Source organism: Triturus cristatus, chromosome 7 (assembly GCF_964204655.1).
Source record: "Triturus cristatus chromosome 7, aTriCri1.1, whole genome shotgun sequence".
In the NCBI taxonomy this organism is placed as follows: Eukaryota; Metazoa; Chordata; class Amphibia; order Caudata; family Salamandridae; genus Triturus; species Triturus cristatus.
Window position 1 is genome coordinate 999,282,129 of NC_140590.1, and position 21,711 is coordinate 999,303,839.

At 45.5% G+C, this 21,711-nt stretch overlaps 2 protein-coding genes across 5 annotated transcripts in view; both read right to left on the reverse strand.

The window, feature by feature from the left end:
* Positions 1-21,711, reverse strand: part of FNIP1 (folliculin interacting protein 1) — a 343,332-nt gene that overhangs the window by 296,574 nt on the left and 25,047 nt on the right. The window lies entirely within an intron of this gene.
* LOC146810983 (uncharacterized) lies at positions 7,895-10,846 on the reverse strand. The gene is made up of 2 exons (XM_085614468.1): positions 8,106-10,846; positions 7,895-8,015 (listed from the first exon to the last, which is right to left on the reverse strand). The coding sequence occupies exon 1, from the start codon at positions 10,533-10,535 to the stop codon at positions 8,850-8,852; it is 1,686 nt and encodes a 561-aa protein (XP_085470594.1). The 5' UTR covers positions 10,536-10,846; the 3' UTR covers positions 7,895-8,015; positions 8,106-8,849.

Below are 21,711 nucleotides of genomic sequence, written 5' to 3' on the forward strand. Positions count from 1 at the left end.
CGTCCAGCAGGGTAGGAAGAACCCGATGATGAAGCATTCCTGCGGATTTGGAGAATTTGTTCTCAAGAGGTACAATGGGACAAGAACAGCAAGGCTACAAGTGCAAGATTCAAGAGGCGAAAGTACAGAACTAAAGTGATAGATGCCAGCCGCCAAAAAAAAAGAAAAATTTGTAAGAACTAAATTGCTTAAAACTAAAAAAAGAACAACAGAAACAAGAGTAAAGTAATCAGGAAATTCGTCTTATAACGACATTCTCCACAGAAAACAATCAAATCAATATGATACTGCGAACAAACTGGAACACATTACAACTGGATCCGACAGTGGCAAGGATAGTGGGAGACTCTCTGAAGGGGACTTATCGAAGAGCAAACAATCTAAAGGATCAACTAGTGCACAGTCACTTTGTAAATACACGATCAAAAAATTGGTTGAAAACGACAGGTTTTTTCCAAATGCACGAACTGTAAAGTTTGCATAATCGCACGAAACATGAAAGAAATCGAGATGACCAATAGGAAAATGTGGAAAATAAATCAACTGATAACATACAAGAGTCAATTCGTGATTTACATAGTGGAATGCCCATGCTCATTAAAATACGTGGGCAGCACCATTTGTGAGTTAAAAAAAAGTATCCTTGAGCACGTAAGAGCAACCATTAACATTGATGGAAGTAACGCCATTGCTAAACACATGGAAAGAGAACATGGCAGCAATTAGAAAGAGCTGAGATTATGTGCAGTTGAGCAAGTGGAAATGAATGTAAGGGGCGGTGATCGAGAAAATATCTCGAGACAAAAAGAGTCAAAGCACATCATAAATTTTCGAACACTGACCCCTTTGGGATTAAATCAAGACGAAGAGTTACATTCACATTTATAATGACAGGAGGCCTGGGTTCTTTAATGTGACTGGCCCTAGGAGCATGTCAAATCGTCTCTTAGCTGTTTCCCCCCCTTTTTAATGATTTTAATTTCCTTTTTCCTTCTTCCCCAGAATTTACTTTCATATATTTGTAAAAGATCTTGACGAGTAATGAATTGATGAGGAAATTTGTAAATATAAAGTATTGTCAAACTGTCAAAAAGTGAATTGATGGTATTAGTAAAAAACTAATGAGTAGTTCTATGTGGATAGAGGAGTGAGTAGACCCACTGGAGGGTTGATAAAAGGCCAATATATATATATATATATATATATATATATATATATATATAAAACCTACTGGCGGTGCCGTACGCGAGCGCGATTCTGATTGGCTGTTAGATCTTAGTAAACATTCGAATCGGTCGAAACCAGGAAGCGGCGGCCGCCATTTTCTCTCTCGCACTCTGAGAGGGGGAGCAAAAACAAAGGTTGAAAACATGTAAAGGGGCAGGTTAGACAGCTCCTAACCACCTAGCCTTGATTAAGGTGTCCCAAAAGAACCCCAAAGACCAAAAAATTCATTTTTATATTTTTTCGAAAAAACGGCGATTACGCTTACCGTACGCGTACGGTAAAAATTAATAAAAAAAAAAAAAATATCCACATTTCCCCCCCCCCCCCCCCCCCCCCCGTGTGCAAAAGGTGCCCGTAGTGCACCTATTGTGCATGGCATATCATTAATAGGAACATTTAATAGTTTACCTTTCACAACGAAGCGCATAATATGTCCTCCGTGTGCGGACGGTGCGCGAAGCGCATCGTGCGTACATGGCCCATAGAGCGTAACTTTGGGCACGCGGTGCGCGTAGCCCACCGCGTGCCCACCGTGTGTGCACGGCACTAACTGCGTAAAGTGGGCGCGCGGTGCGCGAAGCGCACCGCGTGCTCACTGTGCGCACACGGTGCGCGAAGCGCACCGTGCGCACACGGAACGAACTACGTTAAGTGGGCGCGCACGCCACGAATGGCGTAAAGTAACTTAGCATTTAAAAAACCGTACAAATTCACTGAAAAAACCATATGTTTCACACACGTTATAGTTAGGAATTAGCATTTAAAAAACCTTGCAAATTCAATAAAAAACCATAGGTTTCACACATGTTATAGTTAGCTGGACATTTCACTCGTAAAAAACCAATGAAATTCCCCCGTTATAGTTAGTGCAGGCAACTATAACTCACGTGACCGCAATCCTCTGCTGATGACATATGTGTCTTTATGAAAAAAAAATATTTGTAATATATGTATGGCTAAAATTTAATGGAAGAAGACATGGGCAAATAAGTTTTAACGAAAGAGGAAGGTGCACCAGTAAGAAGTCCAAACATAATAGAAAGTCCTTTTACGTTTCTTTAATTCTTGTATGTATTCTTAAAAACAGACATCAGCCAACGCGTTTCGTTCTAAAAGACAAGAACTTCTTCAGGGCTGAAACAAGTAACAAACAAATATACAGACATAACTACATTTATATAAAACATATATAGTCATACAAAATATTGCAAACAACAATAAAACACATAGGACCATACGAAACGACTGATATATACACAAATATTAATACAATACATATATATATATATATACACAAATATACAACAGACCATTGTACTATAAAAACATGAAAATACATTCAAATATCGTGAATAGTATAAAATCCAATAGAAACCATTAATTCAAAAAATGAAGTACATTGTAAATACTACTAAACCATTTAGAACACTCATATATTTATATTTTTCAAGAGTATATATAGTGAAATTGATTACCCATAGAGTTAATTGGTGTGCGGCCTATCGAATATGCCCCAGAAGTAAGAATTAAATGGGGGGAAAGTTTGTAGTAAAGGGATCTCACCTCTACTATGACGATGTGGGATACCTGCGAATATCAATCTGGTTCCACACGATCAATAGATCAGTATTGTCACACGATTCAGTATAGAATTCAATGATGTGTATTCAAACGAGTAATAAGGATATCTTTCATAGGTCTGACATATAATAAACGAAAAAAAAAAGGGAAAAAGAAAAGTTTCTAATGGGCTGTTTTTTACTTCCTTGTGCTTTTCCTTCGTTCACCGCTTTTCTCTTGCTTTGTTTACATTCTAGCGCATTGGAATGTTCATCCAATACTAAGATTTATGCCACTTGGCGTCTTGACTAAAAGGACATATTCGAATCTCATACTGACGGTCTTACTTATATATATTTTTTTCAACTGAACTTCCAAAATGATTTAGGTGAGATATTATTTGATACTATGGTTCAGTATGACCACAATTCGTTCAAATTAACTTGACATCTCTTTCAAAATACACATGTCTTTGGAATGCTTTATATAAATTGAGTCGCCGTTTATGTTTCATTGTTTTAACGTATGTCAGTCTTGTTGCTCATTATTTTTTGTTGTTCATTGACAATTATTTTGTTGAATATCTTCAAGCAAACTTTATTGTTCTTGTCTATTTTTCGTACTTTCATTTTTTCCATTAGAAACTTTTCTTTTTCCCTTTTTTTTTCGTTTATTATATGTCAGACCTATGAAAGATATCCTTATTACTCGTTTGAATACACATCATTGAATTCTATACTGAATCGTGTGACAATACTGATCTATTGATCGTGTGGAACCAGATTGATATTCGCAGGTATCCCACATCGTCATAGTAGAGGTGAGATCCCTTTACTACAAACTTTCCCCCCATTTAATTCTTACTTCTGGGGCATATTCGATAGGCCGCACACCAATTAACTCTATGGGTAATCAATTTCACTATATATACTCTTGAAAAATATAAATATATGAGTGTTCTAAATGGTTTAGTAGTATTTACAATGTACTTCATTTTTTGAATTAATGGTTTCTATTGGATTTTATACTATTCACGATATTTGAATGTATTTTCATGTTTTTATAATACAATGGTCTGTTGTATATTTGTATATATATATATATGTATTGTATTAATATTTGTGTATATATCAAAGTCGTTTCGTATGGTCCTATGTGTTTTATTGTTGTTTGCAATATTTTGTATGACTATATATGTTTTATATAAATGTAGTTATGTCTGTATATTTGTTTGTTACTTGTTTCAGCCCTGAAGAAGTTCTTGTCTTTTAGAACGAAACGCGTTGGCTGATGTCTGTTTTTAAGAATACATACAAGAATTAAAGAAACGTAAAAGGACTTTCTATTATGTTTGGACTTCTTACTGGTGCACCTTCCTCTTTCGTTAAAAAAGTCGTTTCATCTGTGAATCAGTGAAGTCCTTCTGCGGCGGACTTTTGGAAGAATTGTGCACAGGACTTGTATATTTTTTTGTATACATCAAGATTGAGGTGCAGAACCAGTGGTCAGCCGTGGTGGTGCTTTGTGTTAAGTATGGGCAAATAAGTGTCTAAATACAGTAGTAGCATCAGCAGAAGATTGCGGTCGCGTGAGTTATAGTTGCCTGCACTAACTATAACGGGGGAATTTCATTGGTTTTTTACGAGTGAAATGTCCAGCTAACTATAACATGTGTGAAACCTATGGTTTTTTCATTGAATATATATATATACCCGTGATCAAGGTTCGAGTTAGAACCGAAACGCGTTGGGCCAGTGTTGTTGTTAACTGGCTGTGCTGATGAACTTTCTTTTGGATTAAAAACGAACTGAAAACTAAAACCTTGGATTTCGTCTGAGTGCGTGTACTCCTGACCTCTGGGCTCAGAGGTCTCCTGCTTCTTGTATATACCGGCTGTCCTACCGGCTGTATCACGCACCCCCCAGACCGAAGAGCGCCGTCCCCCAACCCAGGACATTACATGATTCCTATATATATATATATATATATATATATATATATATATATATATATATATATAAGAAATTAAATATATAATGACTGTAAAATTAGTGAGGTCATATTATGGATGTAAATGATTTGCATCCTTAATGAATGAATGCCCACTGGAGGGCTGGACTTTAATTATCAGTAATGGCCTGCTCTTCGCTATAATGAAATGCAGAAGCTAATGACAGATATGAAGAAAAAGATAACTATACATTTTCACACATGCAAAAAAAAACTTTCCATTTGGAAGCAATACTGGTAATTTAAGGAATGTTTAGAGTAAAATGGCATTTATAGATTGAATTTGAAGTTATATTGATAGCTTAAGGATGGTTTGAAAGAAACAACTACAGATACCACAATGCATAGCGATACATTACAGGAAGTGATGTTGACTTGTTTAAATAAGATGTGGAAATGCACATGTGTTGTTTCTATCCCTGTGAACAAGGTCTCAGCGGAGACCAAAACGCGTAAAAGGGGTTGCTGGCATGCTTTGAATAAACTCCTGATGTAAAAGCACAAAGGACTGGAATATATATACATATGGAGCCTGTGATGGCCTTGGGGACCGCCACCCCCCAGGGCCGGATCCTGCAGTGTCCCGAGGTGCCCACTCCCGGGACACTGCTGTTTGCTATGGCAGGGTCGGAGCCGCATGGCTCCCGCCCTGCCATAGCAAACTGTGGTTTGGATTTTGGAAGAAACCTGCTCTCTCTTCCAAAATCCAAACCACATTGCTTTTCCACACGGGGAGCTGCATGTCAGCAGCTCCCCATGTGGAAAAGCAATGCCGGCTCCCGCTGGACGCGGGGAGCCGGCAGGGACCGTAGGGGGAATAGGGGCTCCCCCCACGGTCCCCAACGAGGTGGCCAGGCCCTAGGGGATGGGGTCCCCGGGGCCAGAAGTGGCCAAGGAGGGGGGACACGCGCCCCCCACCCCAAAAATCATTTAAAAAAAAAAAAAAAGAATGCAAAGGTCGGCCCCGGGGGATGGGGTCCCCGGGGCCATAATTGGCCTGAGCAGGGGGGCCACGCAGCCCACTCCATAGTAATAAAAAAAAAACATGGCCATGCCCCGGGGGATGGTGTCCCCGGGGCCAAGAATTGGCCACGGGAAGGGGGCCCACGCGCCCCCTTCCCGTTAATAAATTCTTTTTTTTTTTTTTAAATTGGGGGTCAGGCCCTGGGGGATGGAGTCCCCAGGGCCTCAAAAAAGTGAAAAGTGGGGCCACACAACCCCCCTTACAAAAAATAAAATAAAAAAATTAAACGCGATTGTGCATGGGCCCCGTCCCCTCTAAGCAACACTCGGCAAACGCGCCCTGTGGCGCATTTTAAGTTGGGGAATTAATTCCCCGTCAATACTGGGGGTCCCTGGTGGCCAACTAGCCCACCAGGTACTTCCAGTAAGCGCCACAGGGCTGCATTGCAGAGAGGTGGTCCAGGCCACCCCCCTTTTTACACCTCTCTGCAACGCAGCTCTGTGGCCCTTACTGGACGTACCTGGTGGCTTAGTTGGACCCCAGGGACACTCCGGATTCAAGGGGACTTTATCACCCCAACTTAAAACATGCCACGGGGCGCGTTTGCACAGTGGTGAAGGGAGGGGGCGGGGCCCGAGGTGACATGTGTGCAAACACGCCCTGTGGCGCAATTTAGGTTGGGGAAATAATTCCTCTTCAATCCTGAGGTCCCCTGGGGGCCAACTAGCCCACCAGGTACCTCCAATAAGCGCCACAGACCTGCGTTAATTCCCCAACTTAAAACGCGCCACAGGGCCGCCCCCTTCCTTCACCACTGTGCAAATGCGCCCCCTGGCAAGTTGTACGTTGGGGAATTAATTCCCCTTCAATACTGAGGGTTCCTGGGGGCCAACTAGCCCACCAGGTACCTTCAGTATGCACCAGGGAGCTGCGTTGCAGAGAGGTGTTCAGAGCCCACGCCCCTTTACACCTCTCTGCAACGAAGCTCTGTGGCGCTTACTGGAGGTACCTAGTGGGCTAGTTGGACCCTAGGGCACCTCAGGATTCAAGGGGACTTAATCTCCCAACTTAAACTGGCCACAGGGCATGTTTACACAGTGGTGAAGGGAGGAGACGGGGCCTGAGGTGATGTGCGTAAACACGCCCTGTGGCGCGTTTTAAGTTGGGGAAATAATTCCCCTTCAATCCCGAGGGCCCCTGGGGGCCATCTAGGCCACCAGGTGCTTCCAGTAAGCGCCACAGCGCTGCGTTGCAGAGAGGTGGTCCAGGCCATGCCCCTTTTTACACCTCTCTGCTACGCAGCTCTGTGGCACTTACTGGAGATACCTGGAGGGCTAGTTGGACCCAAGGGATACTCAGGATTCAAGGGGACTTTATTCCCCAAATTAAAACGGCCACAGGGCATGTTTGCACACGTCACCTCAGGCCCCCCCTCCCTTCACCAGTGTGCAAACGTGCCCTGTGGCGCATTTTAAGAGGTAGTTTTAATCCCCCTGCCTTATTATGTACTAGGGTCTTACAGAGGAGGTCATGGTAATCATCACAGGGGTACCCCAACGCATAGTATTCCCTAGTGTATGTAGGTGTTTTCACTGTATTCTAAGTGTCTTTTAGCATAGCACTGGCTCTAGGCCTGGTTAGTCAGATTCAGTTACCACCAGTACCTGTCTGGAAAAGTTGTGGGCACAGGAGGACTTTCTGCTCCTCTGTTGGTTCTTTCTGTACATCTCTTCTACTTCCTGCACTTTTCTTCGTCTTTGTGGACTTCTGTTGCTTCTTTCTGCATTTCTTTTTTTTGCTTTCTGTGCGTTGTTTCTTCTTTCATCACATGTCCTACCTCTGTAGGCATAGTTAGAAACGAATAGTTTCTTACCTGTCGGTGTAGTTTTGCAGCTTGAAGATCTTTCTGGATTCACTATGCTGTGCATTATTCCGCGATCTTGTGGTTGGGTCCGGATTCGTAGTCTTTTCTTTGTTTTTTTTTTTTTTTTTTGTAGCCCAGGTGGGCGTCGACGTACACCATTTGGTGCACCTCCCGTGACGTCGTCGTGCTTCCTGCGGAAGTCCCACCTTTGGGGCGCCATCTTCGGGTTCTTTTTTCCTTTCCTCTTTTTTTTTTTTTTTTTTTTTTTAACCCTAGGCGATTGATTAATCCTTCTTGTTCCTTTATCTGTATGTTTGTATTTCTTTGATCTTTTCCATTTTACCCCCTCTTCCTCCAGCCTCATCTTCCTGGCGGAGGTGGGTGGGTTCGCTAGTGAATCCAGAAAGATCTTCAAGCTGCAAAACTACACCGACAGGTAAGAAACTATTCGTTTTGCAGCGTGAATCTTTCTGGATTCACTATGCTGTGCATCGATTTTGTAGCGGTTTTCCTAGTTCTGTGGCGGCTGGGTGGTAGATGAGCGTTGGTCGTTGAAAATGTGCTGAAGCACCTTCTGTCCAACCTGTGCTTCCTTGTTCATCTGAATGTCCACGCAGTAGTGTTTCGTGAACGTGTGCACAGATGCCCAAGTTGCCGCGAGGCATATGTCCTGGATGGGCGTGTTCGCCAGGAAGGCCACGGTGGCCCCTTTCTTCCTTGTGGAGTGAGCCTGCGGCCCCTCCGCTAGCTCCTGTCCAGCCTGTTTGTGGCAGAATTGAATAGTGAGGGCAATCCACCTTGCGATGGTGCCCTTAGTCACTGGTCTACCCATGAAGCTAGTAGCAAAGGACACAAACAGCTGTTTCGACTTCCTGAGTTCCTTGGTTCTCTCAATGTAGTGCATCACCGCTCTTCTGGCGTCGAGGGTGTGCAGTGCCTTTTCTGCGTTTGTAGTCGGGTTTTGGAAGAAACTTGGTATCTGGATAGCCTGATTTATGTGGAACGCCGACACTACCTTGGGCATGAAGTGTGGGTCCGTTCTCAGGACTATCCTATCTTTGTGAATCTGAATGTAGGGTTCCTGCAGCGTTAGTGCTTGAAGCTCGCTCACCCTGCGTAGCGAGGTTATGGCCACCAGAAAGGCTGTTTTCATAGTCAACATCTGCAGTGTGGCCTTGTGAATGGGTTCAAACGGTGCCTTCATGAGCTCCGTCAGGACCACATTCAGATTCCATGCCGGCGGCGGCAACCTTTTCGGGGGGGGGCCATCCTTTTGGCTCCTTCCATGAATCTCCTCACCACCTGCGAGCTGAAGAAACTTCCACCTTTTTCACCTCTGGTGTAGGCCACGATGGCCGCTAGGTGTACCCTTAGTGAGCTCGAGCAAAGGTTACTCTTTAGAAGGTGTGTGAGGTACCTCAGTACTGTTGAGTCTCTTGTCATTCTGTTTTGCAGGCCCTTTTTCCGGCACCACACAGTGAACCTCTTCCATTTTGCGCTGTAGCATTTTCGTGTAGTTGGTTTCCTCGCCTCCCGTAGCACTCGCATCGTGCTCGGCGGCAATCTTAGGTGCGCGAACTCTATGTCTTCAGGAGCCATGCCGCTAGGTTGAGGGTCTCTGGTTCTGGGTGCAGGACCTCTCCGTTTTGCATTGAGAGCAGGTCCTTCCTCCTCTCGAACCTGTATGGGTCGCCTTGTGCCATTTCTTGAATTTGTGAGTACCATGTCTGCCTCGCCCACTGTGGAGCCACCAGGATCAGGGTCATGTTGCTGGTTCTGCACTTGTCGAGCACTCTGTGCAACAGGGGTATCGGTGGAAAGGCGTAGGCAAATGTCCTCGACCAGCTTATCCATAGGGCATTTCCCTTGGATTGCTGATCTGGTTGCCTGGACGCGAAGCTTTGGCATTTTGCATTGTGGCGTGTTGCAAAAAGGTCTATTGTGGGAGTCCCCCATCTCCGGAAGAGTTTCTCCGTTTCCTGGCCATTGAGCTCCCACTCGTGTGATGCTGAGGTCTGCCTGCTTAGCCAGTCTGCCTCCACATTGTCCTTCCCCGGTAGGTGAATTGCCAGTAGATCTATCCTGAGAGGTATGGCCCATCTCCAAATCTCCTGAGCTAGGGATGAGAGCGGGAACGACTGTGTCCCCCCTTGTTTGTTGATGTAGAACATCGCCGTGGTGTTGTCTGTTTGGACCAACACCCTCTTGTTGAACAGGTGCCTCTGGAATGCCTTCAGGGCTAGCAGGATTGTTTTCAACTCGAGGTAGTTGATATGGCGGACCGCATCTGCTGGGGCCCATAGACCCCTCATTCTGAGGTTGTCCATGTGCGCTCCCCATCCCTTCTGCGATGCGTCCGTGGTAATGGTCACTGTTGGGATTGGTGGTGTCAGGCTTCTCCCTGCTGTTATGTTGCCTCTGTTCCACCAAGTTATCTCCTCCTGCACTGCGTGCGTAACAACCACTAGATCCTCCCAGCTTCCGTTTGCTTGTGACCATTGTTGTTGCAGCCATTCCTGGAATGGTCTCATGTGCAGGCGTACATTCGGCACCAGCTGGATACAGGACGCCATCACCCCCATCATCTTGCTCACCGCCCTCACTGTCAGAGCTCGCCCCTTCTGGTAGAGCTTCGCCTCCTTCAGTAGAGCCTCTGTCCTCCTCTCGCTGGGCACTACTGTACTGTTGCGGGAGTTGATCTTTGCCCCCAGGAAGATCTTCACCTGCTCTGGTTCCATCGATGATTTTCCCCAGTGGATCGAGAATCCCAGTTTTGTGAGGGTGTCTGTTACGCGTTTTGCGTGCCTCTCGCACTTTCCGCGTGAGTTTGCCTTGACCAGCCAGTCGTCCAACTAGGGGTAGACATGTATTCCCTGCCTTCGTAGGTGCGCCGCTACCGCCGACAGGCATTTTGTAAAGACCCTTGGTGCTGATTTTAATCCGAAGGCCAGGGTCGTGAACTGGTAGTGTTCTTGTTCGATGTTGAATCTTAGAAGGCCCTTGTGCCTTCTGTTTATTGGGATGTGAAGGTAGGCATCCTTGAGGTCCACGGTGACCATGAAGTCCCCTTCTCTTATCTGTGGCAGAACCTCCTGCAGTGAAGTCATTTTGAACCTTTGCGTTCTGATGAACTTGTTTAGGTAACGGAGGTCTAGTATGGGTCTGAGGTCTCCGTCTACCTTCGGAACCACAAAGTAGTTTGAGTAGACCCCTTTGTTGCGTTCTCTGAACGGCACTGTCTCTATGGCTCCCTTTTCCAGGAGTTTCCGCGTTTCTTCTCTGAGTATTGCCAGTTCTTGGGCCGATCTCAGTCTTCCCCTTGGTTTCCTGCTTGGAGGTCTTTTCTCCAAATCTACGCAGTACCCGTACTGCACAACGTTCCGTATCCACTTGTCTGTGGTTATACGCCGCCACTCCTGAAGGTAGAACCTCAGTCTTCCGCCTACTGGTGTCGTATGCTCGTAGGCTCTTGAATTTTCTCTTCCCCCTGATGACACTTTTTTGCGCCTCACCCTTGGGGTCCTGACGAGGGTAGGCGTCCTCTTGCGTGCTGAGTCACTTTGTCGAGGGCTGTTCGCCCCCTCTCCTCCTTTGGCCACGTCCGTTCCCTCTCCCGCGAAAGGACTGGCCCCGAGGTTGATATTGCCAGTTTTGCTTCTGTTGGCCTTGTCCGTGACCTTCACCCTGCTGACTTTGTTGGAACGCCTGGTGCGACGTCCCCTGCTGGCTTCCTCCCCTACCGTAGGGTCTTCTCGAGGGATTTCCTCGCCTCATTCCCCTCAGCTGTAGGGCCCCCATGGACCTCGCCGTCTCGTTTTCTTTTTTCAGCTGGGTGAGCTTGTCGTCCACTGTTGCTCCGAACAGTGTCTCTCCATTGAAGGGGGTGCCAAGGATGTTGTTCTGCACTTCCGGTTTGAATCCCGAGATTCTTAGCCATGCATGCCTCCTCTCTGTGACCCCTATGGCCATGAGTCTTGCTGAAGTCTCTGCCCCATCCAACGCCGTCTTTATACAGGAGTTGGCGATGTTTTTGCCTTCATCTATCAGGTGAGAGGCTCTCTGCCGGAATTCTTCGGGGAGGTGCTTTACTAACTCCCCCATCTCATTCCAGTGCTGGTACTGGTGTCTATTGAGGAGTGCATTTGAATTCGCCATGCGCCAGTGCATTGCGGCGTTCCTCTCGACCTTTCTTCCTGTGAGGTCAATCCTCCTGCTCTCCTTATCCGGGGGTGGGCCCGAAGTTGCTGGTACGTTGGCCCTTCTCCTGGCCGTGGAGGCTATGATGGAGTCCGCGGTCACGCTACCCTTGATGTAAGGGGGGTCCAGGGAGGAGTGCTTATATTTCTTCTCTGTCCTGGGCGTGATCGACCGGCAGGTTGCAGGTTCCTTGAAGGCTTCTCTCCCCCGATTCATCACGCTTTGTAGCATGGGGAGGAACTGGCTCCTTGTCTGGATGGGGAGCAGTGTCTCGACGAGAAAATCGGCTTTCGGTTTCTCCTCGTCGAGTTTGACGCCGAAGGCCATTGCTGCGCTCCTGACCACCATATTGTAGACCCCGATGTCGTCGGGTGGCGAAGGCCTCGAAGGGTACGTGTCCACGGGCTCCTCCGGGTTTTCGGTGTCGAGATCGTGCCATTCGACGTCGTTGCTGGTAGATGCCGCCGATTCGTAGAACGACCGTTGGTCTTCTTCCTCGGCTTCTCCCTCATAATAGGGCTCTTCTTCCTCTTCGAGTTCTCTTGTCAGCCCTTCGGCGTCGAACTCGTCTTCGACCTCACCGACGTCCGCTGATGAAACCGTTGGAATCTTGAATTCCCTCATTCTGGCGTCGAACTCCTTCTTTCTTTGAAGGATGTTCTCCATTTCGGCCTTGAGCCGCCTCTTCTTTTTCTCCATCTCGGAGATGCTTTCGGCGTCGACCGCGGGTCTTTTCGATGAAACTTGCGTCGACGTCGAACGTTCTTTCTGCGTCGATCGGCCCGTTTCATGGGATGCTTTCGACGACCCTTGCCTTTCGGCGTCTTTCGGCACCAGGGAGTCCTTATCTAAGGATCCGCTCGGCCTCTTGTCCGTGGTTCCCCCTTTGGACGTCGAAGTTTTCGGCGCCGGGGCTCCCTTCGTGGACTTTGACTCAGATTTTCTCGAGTCACCCTCGTGTTGTCGAGGTACTTTCTGTTTTGCGCTCGACGATTCTCTTACCTCGTCTTCTTTTTTCTTGTCGGTCTCTACGACCGTGAAGTTTTCGGCTGTCTCGGCGTCGTTGTCCTCGTCGTCCGAGGAGAGGCCCAGAGCGTAGAGTGTCGGGGGCTTCCCCTTGCCATCCATGCTGGCGTTGGCCCTTCTCTGCCGCTCTCTCACCCTGAGTGTCTTCGGCGCGAAGGCTGAGCAGGCGTTGCAGTCGATACTCTGGTGATCGACCGGTAGGCAGAGGTTGCAGACCGGATGCTGGTCTTTCTGCGCGAACTTGTGGTGGCAGTTTGGGCAGAACTTGAATGGCGTCTTGTCCATTGCGCTCAGGGTCTCTGAGCGTGCATTCTCCAAGGCCGTCGAAGAAAAAGGGCGCTGGTCCTCCTTTCTTCGCGCTCCTGCTGAAATCTTTTCCTTTCCTGATATCTTCTAGTGTTTCTATCGACGAAACTCGCTTTTCTTCCTTCTTCCTTAGAGTGTAATTCTGGAGCTTCCCGATGACGATCCAGACCCAACGGCGGAAAAAAGAATCTGAAGATGGCGCCCCAAAGGTGGGACTTCCGCAGGAAGCACGACGACGTCACGGGAGGTGCACCAAATGGTGTACGTCGACGCCCACCTGGGCTACAAAAAAAAAAAAAAAAAACAAAGAAAAGACTACGAATCCGGACCCAACCACAAGATCGCGGAATAATGCACAGCATAGTGAATCCAGAAAGATTCACGCTGCAAAACTAGCATTTAATAAACCTTTGAAATTCACTGAAAAACCATAGGTTTCAAGGGCGTTATAGTTAGTTTGACATTTCACTCGTACAAAACCATAGAAATTCCCCCGTTGTAGTTAGTTCAGCTAACTCTAACTGGCGTGCCTGCAATGCACTGCTGATGACGTCACATATTACATCACTCATGACATGGTCAGTGACATCACTAATGACATCACTGATGACATCTCAAATGACATCACTGATTACATCATCCTTGTGATAGAGTGGCAGACCTCCTCTCACCCTAATATAACCTTTGATACACACACTCAAAAATCGAAATTAACATTTTCAAAACAATAGACATACCAATACTAGTTACAACAACCTATTCAATAATTCCAAGATCTACACACACATCCACTCATTCACCAACAGTCCTATATAGTCACTCATACATGTACTCACTCATCATATGTACTCATACACCTATACATCCTGTTACTCATCCATAGATTTACTCACACACAGTCACACATGCAATGTATCAAACATCTATTTACTTGCATATACAGTTATACACACACCACCACACTTACTTCTACAGAAACTTACACATACTTACTCTCCTAAACAATTACTTATAGAAACACATACTTATTTATACAGGAACTCTTCCAATCTCTCACTGTCACATACACCAATACTCACATATACTAGTTTAAAACATATGTAGTTACTCATAAAGACCTTATTGAGACAGTCATTCACTCAGTAACACACCCATACACACACTCATCCACCCATACAGTCATGCATACATGCTGTCTTCAACACATACAAAGAGTCACTCATTCCTGCATCTATGCACTAAGTAATAACCCCCACCGAACCATACAGACACTCAGACACTCATACTGATACTAAAAAAACCAACTAATAACCCATATAGAGACTCATGTAGCTACTCACCAACCCATGCAGCCACTTATACACAAAGAAAGAGACTGATACAGATATTTACATATTTAAACATTGCTCACTAACCCATGTATTCACTAAGATGCACTTAATCAGTCAGTTATACAATCAATTTTACAAGAAAAAGCATCCATTTAGACACTTGTATACCCATTTATTCTTCCATCGACCTTGAGATTTACATATATAAAACAGATTTAAATTTCAGAAAAACACACATTCACTGGATGATGTCATGAGTGATGTCACTGACCATGTCATGAGTGATGTAATATGTGACGTCATCAGCAGTGCATTGCGGGCGCGCGAGTTATAGGTAGCTGAACTAACTATAACGGGGCAATTTCGATGGTTTTGTACGAGGGAAATGTCAAACTAACTAGAACGCCCCTGAAACCTATGGTTTTTTTCAGTGAATTTCTAAGGTTTTTTAAATGCTAATTTCTAACTATAATGTGCCTGAAACCTATTGTTTTTTTTCAGTGAATATATACATACATACATACATACATATATCTCAAGCTGGTCCAGACGCCTGCTCTGGTGTGCTGGGAGTCCACTGCTCCCAGTAAACGTGAGGGCAGCAGCGATGCATATAAGGAATAAAGCACCTAATGCACTGTGCCAGCATCAGTAATAAATTACAAAGAAAGAATGCATGGTGAGTGTAAATTAAATCTCTCTAGCACAGCCAGTGTTCACTTGAAGCTCTCCAAGCTTCGCGCTGCAAAGTAAACAAGCATCATTTCATTTGAGCTGTGAAGGGTAAAGCAGGGGGGGGGCATCTTCTGATCCAAGGTATTGACGACTGCTTTGTTTACCGGAAACGTCAATGGCATTCCTGCGCTACCTCATTTTGCATCATTAGGAGAACCCTATGCATTGCTAAACCAAGGGGGACCTTCATCGGGGCGATTATTTTCAACTCTGCAGTTTTTAAATATTGCAGGCAGCAAATTGAAAGGCATGGGTGGAAGCAAGAATGTAGTACGGTATGGGACAGTTTTTAATGTGTTTAATTATTTCAAGACTGCACATTCCCAATTACTGTAGAAATCTTGCTTTAAGAAATTTGTTTTAAATTGCACCATTTGCTACTTTTTTCATAATTTTATTTGGGGAAAGAGCACCCTCTCCCTTCCCCCCCCACCCCCCTCCAGCTTCACTTTTGTCAATTGGGCACACTCTCAGCATAACACACATCCACAACTGTTACAACACACCACTTTCAAATGTCACCAGCCGCCACAGTACCCAAACACTGATTCCAGTGCTGGAAGTATGATCCAGTGTACTAGTGGGTTCCTTAGGGGAGCCCCCTGTACTACCAGTAACAGCATTTCAGGGTCTGCCAGCAAGCTAGTGCTGCTGCTGACCACAGGCACAATTCTGCCCTACTGCTGCTGAGCTGAGCTCGAGGAGGGGAATGTAGAACAATAGGTTTACTGTCACAGGAAGGTGTGACCATTGCCCAGACAGGACTTACAGTATTGGGCTGGGGTGGGGGTGCTTTTCAACGCCACCAGACTGCATTGAAGGGCAAATTTGGTGCCCTGCTTGCATACTCCGGTTTGAGCCATTTCAGGAACCCTTGGTTCCCGCTCTGGCACGAAACTGAACAAAGGGCAGGATAGTAGCCTCCCCTCTGTCCAGCCCCTCCTCTGGGAGGGACACCCAAGCGTTCCAACCCTTTCCCTAGGGTACTTAAAGGCTCCACTGTGGGTGGGTCGTCAGATTCATCAGGAACAAGACTCACCTCTGAAACCAAGACACTCTTCGATGTATGGACACTTGGACTTCATCTGGAACCGAGACTGCATCAAGGAAGACTCCTGCTGCTCCTTGTCTCGCTGCTTTTAAAGTCTTCTGCCTCGTCTGTGCTTCTTCCAAGTTCTCCAGAGGTCTGTGGGCATCAAGGACATCCAAAGACTTCTCTCTTGGAGTGAAGGAGTACCTCTCCTGCATCTGCAGGCACTGCAATGAAGCTGACCGTTCTGCTGCTCCTGTCATCCTACGGGCTTCCCGAGGTCCAGCACCAACACAGGTGGTGGTTCTGCGGCTCTCTAGAGACCTGACCGGTCTTCTCTGCAATTTTGAGGACAGTATCCCTTGTTGGCCGCTGGGACCAAACCCTTATGCACCGCGTCAACTTGCCGTTGACGAGGCTTGTTGGCTCGGCACACCAGAGATCTTCGGGATACAAGAAGCTCCAGCATCCAGCACCTCACTCCTCGAAGATCAGAGTCCTCACTGCATCCTTTGCACCGTGGGCCTCCAGTTTTGTAAAGCGTTCTGAGGTCATTCTGTGAATCCTATGCCTTCGGCCTATGGGCCATATGCCTTCAGCCTATGGGTCATCTCAAGGCTCTTCCTCTGCTTCGGTGGGCTCCCCTGCTTGCTCACGGCCTGCTCCAACTCTCCAAAACTTGGTGAGTCCCTTGGGCCTTGCTGGTCCTAACATTTGCATCTTTTCGCTTTCCGCATCAGTTGTGGCTACCAAGGCCTGTTGGTGCTCCCGGCAGACACCGACCACCAAGACACCGACATCCGACGCGAGACAGCTTGTGTACGGCTCCTGGTCTTGCTCAGTGTCACCTGGTCCTCACAGCTGCAGCGACAAGGTCACAGTCTTCACTGCTGAACTTCCCGACATTGTGGGTATTGTGCTTCCATGCCTCCTGGTCACCTCATAGAGACCTAGACACTGTCTCCTCTGCAAACAGGTTCTCCTCTTCACAAATCCACCAATGGATTCCACAGGACTCCTTCACAAGCTTCTCCAGAAGCATCTTCTTCAAAGTCTTCCCTCGACGTCTACGACAGGTTCCGACGTCACTCCACCCCTATTCACCCAGTTTCCCTGGTGCAGGTAACCTGGTTACTGGGGCATCCACGGGTGGGGTGGCTCTCCAACCTTCCATCTTCCAAAGGGTTTCTTCTGGGTCCACTAGGAAGGGTCACTCTTCTTTAAAACTGCAACTGCGACTTCTCCAAGGACTTTATTGGGCCCTTGGCTGTGTTTGCACTCTGTACACAGCCTCCGTGGGGTTCCTGGGTACTTACCATGGGTGGTTCCTTGTGTCCCCGTCTCCTCCAAGTCTATTGATTCAAGTATTTTTCTCCTTTGCAGTAAGCATTCCACTTTGAGTATATGGTTTGGTCTTCCTCTGGCAACCAGTGTATATTTGTGCTACTTACCAGATTATTTTGATGTATCCTTGTGCTGCTTTACACTCCAAGATAAGCCTGAAGGTTGCTCTCCACAGCTACCGCTTGGAAAGTTTTCTATGGTTATCAAAGACCACTAAAATCACCATAAAGGTTGCCTGGATTAGTGCAAGGTGCATCACTCCTTGGAGTGGCCACCATATACTAAGCCTGTCTTCTACGCAAACCATAAGAAAGATTGAACAATAATTATCAGTCAAGCATTATAGTAATTATAAAAACGACCGAGTGATTTTAATGTGAGGTATAAGAAGACCAAAGCAGATACTTTCAATTAAGCTGTCAAAGTCTTTACAGGTTTGGAAAATAAAGTAACAACAAAACACATGAAATAAACAACAGAACCTAACCGAAAGAAACAGTAGTACACAAAACGACAATTGAATATAAACATATCAAAGTGGTAGTAAATGTTCAGTTGCAAGACTGAAAATACTTTTTTGCTTAACAGAAAGAATCAAGAAGTACACCAATTGTTTATCTTGTTGGTCCGGTGACTATGAAAGAGTCAAGTCCTCAACTGCCAAAAAGTCTTGCAAAAGCCTGACAAAGATCTTTAACAAAAAAAAATCATGTGGTTCTGCTCATGTCCTTCTGCCTGTACTAAAGTGGAAGAAGAAAGTAAGAAAAAATTACTAATATCTGCAGTTAATCAGGCATATGTGTTAGAGGCCAACACAAAAAGTCAATGTTTACAAGTAATTGATTTTTCGGTCAGGTACTCATACATGAGAATTTACTAACTAGAATATATTGTACCGAAGAACCGGTACAGCACTTACGAGCCCTATGTGGGGGGTTGAAGCAGTTACCCACATGGACATCAAGATACCCCGTCTAGGGCGCATATTTAGAAGGGTGATGTTTTCATTTTTCGGTCTATTTTAAGTGTTTTAGTACTGTGTGTGATGACCACTAAGGTGCAGTCATCTTGTTATGGGCCGCAGCCCACAGCAGTATGATGGGTCAGAGTATGTGATTACAAGGAATAACCAGTTTCACCACATGGGGAGGGGATGCTGTGTGCTTGCATGGTTGCCAAATTGCTGGATGAAGACTAAGAAGTGTAGTAATTGAAGCATTTGGTAGGAAACATACCCGGCGTGTGCCCCTTCCATGGCGCACCATGAGGAAGGGTTAGATTTCTGAGTGGCGGGTATAAAAAAAAATAAAGAAATAAGAAAGTCAGCCTGAAAACCTTTGACCAGGTCATCACTCAAAGGAAGTGACGCAGTATGTGGATACTTCTTTCAAAAGTCATTAACAGAGAAAGGTAAGCATCTGTTTGGATCACCTCTCATGCCGCTAGAGGGCCTATGGCAATAGGCAGCTGCACTATGCAACTGAAGTGTAGGTTTCTATTATACAAGCTTTTGATATTTTTCAAATAAATGTGTTTTTAAAATACCTAGGAGACAGTAGCAAGCACCCCATAAATAAGATGGGCTATGTGACCTTCACACGTACAGAAAACTCGAAGAAAGAGAGTAAGAGGAGGCCCGTTGACGTTTAACTCACTGGGAATTGGTACTCTTGAGAACAGACATTGTATTGTATTGTAAATGCACTTCGCGATTACTACCCCTGAAAGAGGCATCAAAGCGCTTTTTTGGAGAGTAGCACGCTACTCCAGAACACATAAAAAAAGACAATTATGAACGATCTGCAGATTAATAGCACCACTATGATTTGAAACTTTTTCTTGCATTGGCAGATCTTAAAAACAGGTTTAACAATGCTAAACCAAAGCCTTTTAAGAAATATTCTGCAAAAAAATAAAAAATAATATATATATATATATATATATATATATATATATATATATATATATATATATATATATATATATATATACACACACACTTACAAAACCATAGGTTTCACACATGTTATAGTTAGCTGGACATTTCACTCGTGAAAAACCATTGAAATTCCCCCGTTATAGTTAGTGCAGGCAACTATAACTCACGCGACCGCAATCCTCTGCTGATGACGTCAGATATTACATCACTGTATTTAGACACTTATTTACCCATGTCTTCTTCCATTAATTTTTAGCTATACATATATTACAAATATTTTTTTTTCAGAAAGACACATATGTCATCAGTGATGTAATATCTGACGTCATCAGCAGAGGATTGTGGTCGCGTGAGTTATAGTTGCCTGCACTAACTATAACGGGGGAATTTCAATGGTTTTTCACGAGTAAAATGTCCAGCTAACTATAACATGTGTGAAACCTATGGTTTAAGTGAATTTGCAAGGTTTTTTAAATGCTAATTCCTAACTATAACGTGTGTGAAACCTATGGTTTTTTCAGTTAATTTGTACGGTTTTTTAAATGCTAAGTTATGTATTTTTTTATTTTTATTTTTTTTTAAGGTTTTTCGCCGTGCGCGTACCGTGCGTGCACGGTGCACTTCGCGCACCGTGTGCGCGCTGTGGGCGCGAGGTGCGCTTCGCGCACCGCGCGCCCACGTTACGCAGTTCGCGGAATTTTTCAGTTTCTACCGTACGCGCACGCTAAGCGTACTCCGCGATTTTTCGCAAAAAAATTAAAGGAAATTTTGGCCCTTGGGGGTCCTTCTGGGACCCCCTGACAAAGGCTAGGGGGTCAGGAACTGTCCACCCTGCCCCCTTTTCACGTTCTCCACCTTTGTTTTTCACCCCCTCAGACTGCGAGAGACAAAATGGCAGCCGACACTTCCTGGTTTCGACCGATTCGAATGTTTACTAAGATCTAACAACCAATCAGAATCGCGCTCGTGCGCGGTAAGTTTTACCGTACGCGCACGTTGCGCGCTTATAGATATATATATGCTTTTAAATGCTATTTTCTCAGGAAATACTGAACAGATTTACACCAGACCTGCAAAAGGCACATCCCTGACCTGAGGACTACCTCTCTGCCAAATTTCAAGTAATTCTGTTCAGCCGTTCGGGCTGTAGCTTGGACTAAAGGTCCTATGGAAAAATGCATGGGGAAAATGCGTTTTGGGACCCCCCCTTTTTCTCAGCCCCCGCTTGACGAATCCCCCCCGAGACTTTCAGGGAAGGAGCGGAGCGCCCCACCTATTTTGAAAATTTCGCGAGGATTCGTCAATCGGCGCCAAAGTTATCCCAAATAGAATGTTGCGGATTTCCTATGGAAACACGATCCTAACTATAACTATCTACTGGCCAGTAGATAGTTATAGTTAGGACCGAGTTCCCATAGGAAATCTGAAAATTCTATTTTGAATAACTTTGGCGCCGGTTGACGAATCCTCGCGAACTTTTCAAAACGAATGGGGCGCTCCGCTCAGCTCCTACCCTGAAAGTCTCGGGGTGATTTGTCAAGCGGGGGCTGAGAAAAAAAGGGGGGTCCCAAAACGCGTTTTCCCCATGCATTTTCCCATAGGACCTTTAGTCGATACAGCCCGAACGGCTGAACAGAATTACTTGAAATTTGGCAAAGAGGTAGTCCTCAGGTCAGGCATGTGCCTTTTGCATATATTGTGTCAATCTGTGCAGTAGTTCCTGAGAAAATTGCAGTTAAAAGTACATAAATATCTATATGCGCGCACGGTGCGCGCCCCATAACGTGCGCGAGCGTAATTCTGATTGGTGGTTACATGTCAGTCAACATTCGAATCGGTCGAAATCAGAAAGCGTCGGCCGCCATTTTGTGTGTGACAGTGAAAAAGAAAGGTGGAGAACGTGAAAAGGGGGCAGGGTAGAGAGTTCCTGACTCCTTAGTCTTTGTCAGGGGGTCCCTGAAGGACCCCGAAGGGTGAAAGAAACATTTTATTTTTTTTTCAAAAAATCGCGGTTTGCGCGCACCGTGCACGCACCGTCCGCACACGGTGAAAAAAAACTTGAAAAAACAAAAAAACATTTTAAACTGTTTATAGAAGATATTAACTATGCTGTTCAACTTTATCCAAATTAAAAAAAAAAAGAGCTGAGCCATTCCATATTACAGGATACAGTCAATC

Coding starts and splice junctions, on each gene's coding strand:
- LOC146810983 (XM_085614468.1), bottom strand. CDS start 10,535: ATGCCTGTCGGCGGTAGCGGCGCACCTACGAAGGCAGGGAATACATGT.